Consider the following 11,056-nt stretch of genomic DNA (forward strand, 5'->3'; position numbering starts at 1 on the left):
TATCAGTGATTGATACCACTCGCTGTGTATATGTGTATACAGAGATAACTGTCAGTCACTGATATCTGTACACAGGGAGGTGTTATCAGTGATTGATACCACTCGCTGTGTAGGTGTGTATTCAGAGATAGCTGTCAGTCACTGATATCTGTACACAGGGAGGTGTTATCAGTAATTGATACCACTCGCTGTGTAGGTGTGTATACAGAGATAACTGTCAGTCACTGATACCTGTACACAGGGAGGTGTTATCAGTGATTGATACCACTCGCTGTGTAGGTGTGTATACAGAGATAGCTGTCAGTCACTGATATCTGTACACAGGGAGGTGTTATCAGTGATTGATACCACTCGCTGTGTAGGTGTGTATACAGAGATAGCTGTCAGTCACTGATAGTTGTACATGGGGTGGTCTTAAAGGGGTTTTCCGGTAGTAATGAATGTTTAACAAGTTTCTGCAGCATGGTCCTTCAACCATTAGTTTCCTACTTACCTGCTCCACGCCGCTCCGATGGTTCATGCTGCCTCCGCTCTCTCCATCTTCCTTTCCCAGAAAGTCAGTGATTGGCTGGAGCGGTGCATGTGACTATGCCCATAGCCAGCCAGATGTAGAGATAGAGAGAGCAGAGGCAGCGTGGTCCACCGGAGCGACGTGGCGAGGCAAGTATAAACCTTCTGTTTCAGGGGCCATGCTGCAGGAACTTGTTCGAAATTAATTTTTACCTGAAAAACCCTTTAATTTCAGAAAAATCTAAGGTTTAAGTGTATAAATGACATGTTATGCTGCTGAATCATTTACTAAAACTATACCTCAATCTGCTTAGAACCTCCTGCTCTGTAACCTGCTACCTGCAGACTGCATTGCATTTCATGGTGACAGGTCCCCTTTAATTACCAGAGGTCCTTTGGGGTATTCCAGGGTCTCATGCCACAGGCCTCCAATTTTTTTTGTTTAGCTAATTAACTAAATTGCAGAAATTTCTGTATGGGGTCTGCAGAAAACCATATGGCTGATGTGCTTGCTGCAGAATCAACTCCATTCTGACACATTTCCTGCAACAAACCAGCAATGTGTGAATTTACTCTAAGGAAGGTGAATAACGCCCTCTTGGCTGAGGTGTAGTACAAAGAGAGTCACTGAGTATATCACCCTGGTGGCAGTACCAGCAGAGGCAGTGCAGCCCAGGGGGAGGCAGGAGGGAGAGGGGCTCTGCACTGATGCACTCACCAGGAGTATACTGCCCACATACACACCCATTAGTGTACCCTGTACATGCCTATTGCATCGTGCGGTATACAGGACATGGAGGTGTATACCGTATACCCCTGATGCACTGAGTCAGCCACCATGTCAGCAATCCTCAAAGGTGTATAAAATAATGTATAATATTGTGGAGAAGAAGCACATGATACAGTAACAGACATGAGACAAGATACACACAGCACTGTCACCTACCTGTGCAGTCTCTGCTGGCTCCATGAAGTCCGGCCGGTGTGTGCTGTGTGTGAACTGTGCCCTCCTGATCGGTGCCTGCTGTGTGTGAACTGTGCCCTCCTGATCGGTGTGTGCTGTGTGTGAACTGTGCCCTCCTGATCGGTGTGTGAACTGTGCCCTCCTGATCGGTGTGTGCTGTGTGTGAACTGTGCCCTCCTGATCGGTGTGTGAACTGTGCCCTCCTGATGGTGTGTGCTGTGTGTGAACTGTGCCCTCCTGATCGGTGTGTGAACTGTGCCCTCCTGATCGGTGCCTGCTGTGTGTGAACTGTGCCCTCCTGATCGGTGTGTGAACTGTGCCCTCCTGATCGGTGCCTGCTGTGTGTGAACTGTGCCCTCCTGATCGGTGTGTGAACTGTGCCCTCCTGATCGGTGCCTGCTGTGTGTGAACTGTGCCCTCCTGATCGGTGTGTGCTGTGTGTGAACTGTGCCCTCCTGATCGGTGTGTGCTGTGTGTGAACTGTGCCCTCCTGATCGGTGCCTGCTGTGTGTGAACTGTGCCCTCCTGATCGGTGCCTGCTGTGTGTGAACTGTGCCCTCCTGATCGGTGTGTGCTGTGTGTGAACTGTGCCCTCCTGATCGGTGTGTGCTGTGTGTGAACTGTGCCCTCCTGATCGGTGCCTGCTGTGTGTGAACTGTGCCCTCCTGATCGGTGTGTGAACTGTGCCCTCCTGATGGTGTGTGCTGTGTGTGAACTGTGCCCTCCTGATCGGTGTGTGAACTGTGCCCTCCTGATCGGTGTGTGCTGTGTGTGAACTGTGCCCTCCTGATCGGTGTGTGAACTGTGCCCTCCTGATGGTGTGTGCTGTGTGTGAACTGTGCCCTCCTGATCGGTGTGTGCTGTGTGTGAACTGTGCCCTCCTGATCGGTGCCTGCTGTGTGTGAACTGTGCCCTCCTGATCGGTGTGTGAACTGTGCCCTCCTGATCGGTGTGTGCTGTGTGTGAACTGTGCCCTCCTGATCGGTGTGTGAACTGTGCCCTCCTGATCGGTGTGTGTGTGCTGTGTGTGGACGCTGATCTCCGTACCTGTGTATGTGCTGTGTGTGGACGCTGATCTCCGTACCTGTGTATGTGCTGTGTGTGGACGCTGATCTCCGTACCTGTGTATGTGCTGTGTGTGGACGCTGATCTCCGGACCTGTGTGTAGACGCTGATCTCCGTACCTGTGTATGTGCTGTGTGTGGACGCTGATCTCCGGACCTGTGTGTAGATGCTGATCTCCGTACCTGTGTATGTGCTGTGTGTGGACGCTGATCTCCGGACCTGTGTGTGGACGCTGATCTCCGGACCTGTGTGTGGACGCTGATCTCCGGACCTGTGTGTGGACGCTGATCTCCGGACCTGTGTGTAGACGCTGATCTCCGGCCGGTGTGTGGACGCTGATCTCTGCCCGGTGTCCGCTGCGGACGATGCGTTTACACAATGCGATAGATCAGCCCCTGCCATTTAAATGCCTGCGCTAGAGCGATCCATCACCGGGCTGTGCGGTGAAACTTTATCAGGCCGCGCTGCTATTGGCTGGCGCCGTCACGTGACGCAACTTGCCTGTACATTCATCTCTCGTTCTGCTGCTGCCCTATGGAGGAAGTGAGAAAGTTGGCACAGTCACCGTGGACTGGACAGACACCATCAGTCAGTGACAGATGGACTATGCCAGAATGAGCTCGTTCCTGGACTACCCCGGCCTGATGAGCGGAGAGCCCCGAGCCTTCCACCCCGACCACGGACTTACAACTTTCCAGTCGTGCGCCGTCAGTGCCAACAACTGCAACAGCGATGATCGCTTTCTGGTCGGCAGAGGGGTCCCGATAAGTCCTCATCATCATCCTCACCAGCCTGGAGCCTTCCAGAGCCACAGCAACCTGGCCGTGCCCTACTCCCACCCCAGCTGTGCCGCAGGCTATGGCATCCAGAACTTCAGTGCCAGCTATACCCACTTCCCCATCAATCAGGAGGCAGATGTCAGTGCAGGCTTCCCCAGCGCCGTGTACACTGGCAACATCACATCCACTGTGGTCCAGCACCAGAGCTATGTGGACGGCACCGGGTCAGCCCACTACCTCCACCACCCCTATGGACCAGAGCAGCAGAACCTGTCCATGGCAGGCTACACCAATAACGTCAGCAGCCTCCACCTCAGCCACCAGGAAGGGTGCCGCTCACCTTCTGCTGAGGTGTCTCCTCCAACACAGACCTTTGACTGGATGAAAGTTAAGAGGAACCCCCCTAAGACAGGTAAGTTGCTCCACTGGGCACACATGTGCTGGTACTACTACTGCCATATTGGCCCAGGCTTTGGTTTTGTACCTAACTCCACGTGTAGACACCAACCACTACTTGTATGAAAGTGCTGTATGGACTTACCTAAAACATAGACTCACTGTGGCCCATGAGGGGTTAACTTATTTTTTTTATTATTATTATTATTGTCCCCCCCAACTAATCTGTGCTTGTGTATTCCAGGTAAAGCTGGAGAATATGGATATGCAGGTCAACCCAACACAGTCAGGACCAACTTTACCACCAAACAGCTCACAGAACTGGAGAAGGAATTTCATTTCAACAAGTATCTGACAAGAGCCCGAAGGGTGGAGATAGCAGCTGCCTTACAGCTTAATGAAACCCAGGTGAAAATCTGGTTTCAGAACAGAAGGATGAAACAGAAGAAGAGGGAGAAAGAGGGTCTCCTGCCCATATCCCCCTCAGCCAGCACTGGAAGTGATGAGAAGTCAGAGGAGATGTCAGACAAATCCAGTCCCTCACCCTGTGCCCCATCTCCTGCTTCTTCTACCTCAGACCACCTCAATTCCTCCAACTAACCCCCCCCCCTTCCCCAAAGACTTCTCAAGCCTAGTTCTATATATGTGAAATGCCAGTTGGCATCAGTGTTTTGTTTGCACAAAAAGAAACATTTGGTATTGGAGCCAATGAACCAAAGACAACTCTATGATCAGTATTGACATGAAGACCAGGTATGAGCCCCTGGTCTGGTCACTGGAGATACCTGTCTGTCTACCTGCTTGGTGCCAATCTGGGTACCAGAACCTCTTGTTAAAAAAAAGGTGATGCACTATAGAGAAACCAAAGAAGTTTACAAAGCGGAAAGACTTATATTAATTTAAATGTGTTTTCTGGTTTATGTGTCAGATTGTAAATATTTCCTGCAGAGATTTATCTTGGAGACACTTTCTTTTTTTTGTATCAATTGTAATTATTAAAAATGATGATTTTTTTTGTCACTGGGGGGGAGATTATCAGGTAAATGAGGGCACACAATAAAACCATTAACTGTAATTCTTCCCCCAGGTTTCCCTGACTTGTGTCTGTACATGCATTTGGGTTCTGAATCATTCTTTCTCCCGGATTTAATTCCTGTATATTGTCTTTGGCAAATACTATGTATATGATGCGATCCCTGGATGAGTCTGTGCACGATGAAGAATGATCGGCTGTTTTCCATCTACACTGAGTTTTATCAGTTATTTCGATCCAGGATATGATGGTCAATGGACATGTGTAATATTCGGGAGGACAGGGTATAAAATGAGGGGTGCTAAGAACGAATAAACTTTTTAAAGTGCCAGAATTTTGTCTCATTCTTCCGATTATCTCAGAACTACTTCAGTTTTGTCTTTTATAGCAGGGACATTGTAGCGAGCCACCATCTATGAACTAAGGAGAAGGTTGCAGAAAGTTCCTATTTGTACAGATTCTTTTCAAGTGACACCTTAGGGGAACATCTTGGGTCAAGAACTGGTGAACTTTTCACCTTCACTTGAAAGTCTGACATGTGTAAACAGAGAAGACTGACAAAAATGTACAGCTTGTCTTCAGCCAGTCTTTCCACACATCAAACCATTTCAGGCTAAGTTCTCACATGGGTTCTTCATTCAAAGGGTATTTCTGCTGACTTTCTATAACCAATTCCAATCTATTCAGTTCCATAAATTGAATGAATACTATTTAACATGTGCACAGTTTCAGTGGGAAGTTGAGACTCTCTTTAAGTGAAAGTTTGTAAAGCCTGTCGGATTCTGCTAGGAAATAAGGAAACTTGCAGAAGCTGCTGCTAAACTTCAAAGGAAACCTGAGTGCAGCTCCTTGTTTCTTCTTCACAGTCTCTTTGTTAGCAGTTAGATACTAGGTAATGCAGATGTCTTTATTCTTACTTACTGTACTTTAATGTGTTAACTATCATTACCATATGAAGAAACCGGTTCCCCCTATCTGAAATCATATCTAAAGGGGACACTTGTGCTGCTCATGAGGCAGAAGCTAACTTCAAAGGAAGCTATAATTTAACCTGCAAGGAGCTATTCAGTTCATGGTAATGATGGCAAGACTTTACCTTGTAAGTCCAGAAGAAGAACATGGGAAAAAACACAACACATCACAAAGGGAGAGGTCACAGAAAGGACGAACATTGTATGAAATAACGGATTTCCTAGAGAGATTGGGTCCATATCCACGTTAAGTAGCATTGAATGGACTTCGGACTTGTCAGGACAAAAATCCCCCCCACTAGCATCAAGGATTGTGGCAGAACTTTCATGATCATCAGTGAATTTCAACTATCGATTCATAACATTGATAATAATTGTCATCAACCTCAGAAAACGTGGACACAATCTTTTTATTTATTTATTATTATTCGTTTCCACGAAAATATTTACATAATGTAATGTTAAAAAACAAAACAAAAAGCAAGCAAACAGGAAACGAAATAGCATTATTTATTTGTTTATGTAGAAAACTATAATATTTAATAATAAAATATTTTAAATATTGACAGCAAAAATATTCAGTCTATGTCGATTCAATAAACACTTCATCACTTTCTATCCCTCTGTGCAGTCTAGTTTATTTGGAGATATTACTGATGGTTACAATACAAGAGTATATATATATATATATACATATATATATATATATATATATATATATTACAATATACATAGTGTATATAATTCTATGTTCATATTTGTATATTTTCATATATTCCCTAGTTTACTTGTGAAGCAATACAGACACTTCGATGTCTTCCTCTGGGGTATTCAGATTCAGATTGAAACTGATCAATATTTGCTTTAGTCTAAAAGGTTTGTTGAAAAGGAATCTACAACAAAATGTTTAGCTGGCTACCCCTGTTTAATCTCAGGTTCACACAAAGTTCAGTCACAAATGAATTCAGGGGCATGTCCCATTACAGGGAATTCTAATGGGTTATCTGTCCATCAGCTACAGGCAGCAATTAACACAGGCTCCTCATTAGCCACTGCCTGCTAATCATCATTCCACCATGCACAATGTACAGTGTTACTTTCTAATGATCTGCCGCTACTTAGGGGCTATTATCAGCTGTTACATAACCCTGCCTACAGTTGCATTGTGCAGGAATATACTGTAATCATCTGCACACAAGGTTCATGGCATCAGAGTATAGATTGACATTTATGTTATGGTGATCCTCTAAATGCATTGCCCTCATTGTATGAGACTGACTATAATACTTGATATTGTTATATAATTATATTTTATTATAAGTTATTGTAATAATTCCACTTCTATATATATTACCAGGGTAGATCTATTGCTTTTATAGTTGCAGTGACAGCACACTATTAGCATGGTTTAAGAGTTCCCTATAGCAGGCTGCATAGCTTATTTTTTGGAAAGTCAACTGTAACAGAAATAAATTACATAATGGTTTTACATTTTTAAAAAGCTGCATAAAAAATGTCTCAAAATAATAATAACAATAATAATAATAATAATAATAATAATTAATAATAATATTCATATAGACTTTAATTGTCAGGATGAGGTATAGTAATGTAGATACAGTATATGAAAACCATAAAAAAAATTCTTAACATGTTCCTGTATATCATTTTCATCTTTAAACCGATAAAATTATTTTTAATGTATTATTAAAATATTATGGTGGGATTTCATGGACTTTCATGCGTCTTTTTTTCTGTCTCGATAAAAGTTAAAACTTCATACATGTTACAAAGGTAAACTTATATTTAAATCAGCTGACCTGGCTCCACTTAAAGGGGTTGCCTCACTTCAGCAAATGGCATTTATCATGTAGAGGAAGCTAATACAAGCCACTTACTAATGTATTGTGATTGTCCATTTTGCTTCCTTTGCTGGCTGGATTCATTTTTCCATCACATTATACATTGCTCGTATCCAGAGGTTACGGCCACCCTTCAATCCAGCAGTGGTGGCCATGATTGCAGACTATAGAAAAAGCTCCAGCCTCTCTGGTGGTTGGGACAGTGCGAAATCATATAGGCACGCATGCGCAGAAGCTCCCAATCCCAGGGCACCTCATATCTGCACTGCAGCGGTGGCCATATTTCTTGGAAACAAGCAGTGTATAATGTGATGGAAAAAGTAATCAAACCAGCAAAGGAGGCAATATGGACAATCACAATACATTAGTAAGTGCCTTATATTAACTTTCTTTACATGATCAATGTCATTTGATGAAGTGACACAACCTCTTTAAGGAACAGGTGAAATACTTCCCTTTTAGAACCGATGGTTTGGTGACTAGTTCATATTTGTGAAGTATGTTATTAGATGTGAAGATAAAAGATTATTTTTCTACTTTTGTGTAACTAATCTACTGTAAACCGATGGCCAACTGATGCATAACATGATGTCATTTTTTTTGGAGCAGGTTCTATTTTCATTTTAAGAACCAAAGACTTAGCGTACAGTTTCTGTCTCCTGTGCTCAATACATCCTGAAAGATCTTGACTGAGCCGAGACAAACGTATTAAAAACACCAACTTGTTGTGCAATACACATGATTTTTGTAGCAAGGTTTGTGACGGCCTTCATGAATACACCCTAAGGCCTCCTGCACACGGCCGTTTTTTTTCCCCGTTTACTGGCCGTTTTTTGCGTTCCGTATACGGAACCATTCATTTAAATGTATCCGCAAAAAAAACGGAATGTACTCCGTATGCATTCCGTTTCCGTATTTCCGTTTTTCCGTTCCGTTTTAACATAGAACATGTCCTATTATTGCCCACAAATCACGTTCCGTGGCTCCATTTAATTCAATGGGTCCGCAAAAAAATGGAACACATACGGAAATGCATCTGTATGTCTTCCGTTTCCGTTCCGTTTTTTGCTGAACCATCTATTGAAAATGTTATGCCCAGCCCAATTTTATCTATGTAATTACTGTATACTGTATATGCCATATGGAAAAACGGAACGGAAAAACGGAACAGAAACGGAAACACAACGGAAACAAAAAACGGAACAACGGATCCATGAAAAACGGACCGCAAAACACTGAAAAAGCCATACGGTCGTGTGCAACAGGCCTAACTTGAAGGGCTGGCTGATTTAGAAAACTTATTTTCAAAGACACTATAAAGGAATTTGGAATACATAGATAGTGGGCCCTATTCAGGATTCTCTTCTATCATCCTGTGTGCAGAATAGCCATACGTATCATCTCTCCTTCTAGAGGACTCATGCATTACAATGACAACCCATTGATTTAAAGGGAACCTGCCACCGGGATTTTGTGTATAGAGCTAAGGACATGGGCTGCTAGATGGCCGCTAGCACATCCACAATACCCAGTCCCCATAGCTCTGTGTGCTTATTGTGTAAAAAACCCGATATGATACATATGCAAATTAATCAGAGATGTGTCCTGTCCCTGACTTATCTCACGTACAGGACTCATCTCAGGTTAATTTGCATATGGATCAAATCGTTTTTTTTACACAATAAAAGCACACAGAGCTATGGGGACTGGGTATTGCGGATGTGCTAGCGGCCGTCTAGCAAGCCATGTCCTCAGCTCTATACACAAAATCCCAGTGACAGGTTCCCTTTAAAGAGGACCTTTCACTGGTCCTGACATAACAATATTAGTACCTGGCAGTGTATGGTATGATCAATACATGTCCCTTTGCTAATTTTTTTTTCAGATCAGCTGCTCCGTTGGGGCGCTGTGCCCCTCATTCTCTTTTGCCGCCCTGTATGCTAATTAGTAGGAACGGTACAGGGAGAAGGAGACGGCCGCGTTTCTCAAGGGAGCTGTCCAAACACAGCGGAGCATGTCACAGCCATGGAGTAGGAGAGCTTTTTTTTCGCCCTGGCTGTCACGCACTCCGCTGCAATTGGTCAGGGAGAAGGAGACGCCCCTTGTGAAACACGGCCATCTTCTCCTCACTGTACCGATGCTACTAATTAGCATACAGGGCGGCAAAAGAGAACGAGAGGCACAGTGCCCCAACAGAGCAGCCGATCTAAATAAATAAATAAATTAGCGCAGTGACATCTACTGATAATGCCCTACACTGCCAGGTGCTATTATTATGTCAGGACCAGTGAAAGGTCTTCTTTAAACGGAAATGGTGTAATGCCACATTTTCCCTGCGGGGGAGCTGCAGGCAAATTGTACACTTGCTGATGGGTTCCTCTATAACATTTGATCACTGAGGATGGGGTCTGAGAAGAAAAATGCTATTTCTTGCACTTTTTGCCATGAATGTTGTTACCTTCCGTTGGAAAACCCATCCCTGGTTGCAAAGACGTCTGAGACTGAATATGTCAATTAAAAAAAAATATAAACTATACAAGGAAAATAAGGTAGATTTGCATATTTGTCCAATATCTGTAGCATGGACTGTCATAACACATAAAAGTGCTTCTAGGAACAGATGAACTAGATGCTGGACAAGAATTGCATCCAAACATATAGACTGGTTGAATTGGCTTAATCTCTGTTTTAGCAGATTGATTGGCGAGATTGAATTATTTCTGTCAGTAAAAGACACTTTGCAGGAAACATTACATTAGAGGTGGGACTTAACCCTAACCCTGTCCAGTTCATGTGCCCCCTTTCCTCAGTCACTTGGTGAAAGATATTGACATCTATAGATCTTGGTAAACAGTAGGTTTTGCAGGAGATTTAATAGCACATGTGTTCTTCATCACCGCTTACCATTGAAGACCAAACTGAAGGCAGCTCCTTCATCAGCCTGTTAATCTTTCAATATCCACAATCCCAACTCCCAGATAAATTAGCAGGGAATCTATCAGAAAGCGTGCACTATGGGACCTGTTCACCTGACGCTGTGCTTGTGCAGAGGTCAAATGCCGGCGACTAAACATAAACATCCAATAATTAGTACAAATCTGAAGACCCATTTCCAAGTTAAAAATTGGCATTAGGATTTGTATGCTTCTGAGTAATGGCAATGATAGCTGCTGAATGCACAAAGTGAGCAGGAATTAAAGACATTCATACAAGGAAATCATACATTTGTCAAATTGCTAAATATTATTGTTCCCTTTCTTTCTCTACACTAGTACATCGTGGAGCTGATTTCATTTGTATCCAAAAATTTCAATTTATAATGGTTTAGGATCCATTCCTATATATGTTTTTTTTCTTCTGTTGTTGTAGGGAAACGCTAGCGGGAAACTGGTGACAAAATTGATTTAATTATTTTCCGTGTGATCATTTCTGGCATCAGTAGTTTTGCTGGATGTGGTGTTAGACTGGCCCACCAG

The 11,056-nt window shown here is 43.6% G+C and overlaps 1 protein-coding gene across 1 annotated transcript; it reads left to right on the forward strand.

Annotated features, from left to right (window-relative positions):
- Positions 1-3,060: 3,060 nt before the first annotated feature.
- Positions 3,061-5,026, forward strand: HOXA1 (homeobox A1). The gene is made up of 2 exons (XM_040432397.1): positions 3,061-3,730; positions 3,959-5,026. The coding sequence occupies exons 1-2, from the start codon at positions 3,139-3,141 to the stop codon at positions 4,312-4,314; spliced, it is 948 nt and encodes a 315-aa protein (XP_040288331.1). The 5' UTR covers positions 3,061-3,138; the 3' UTR covers positions 4,315-5,026.
- The last annotated feature ends 6,030 nt before the right edge of the window (positions 5,027-11,056 follow it).

Source organism: Bufo bufo, chromosome 5 (genome assembly GCF_905171765.1).
Source record: "Bufo bufo chromosome 5, aBufBuf1.1, whole genome shotgun sequence".
NCBI lineage: Eukaryota > Metazoa > Chordata > Amphibia > Anura > Bufonidae > Bufo > Bufo bufo.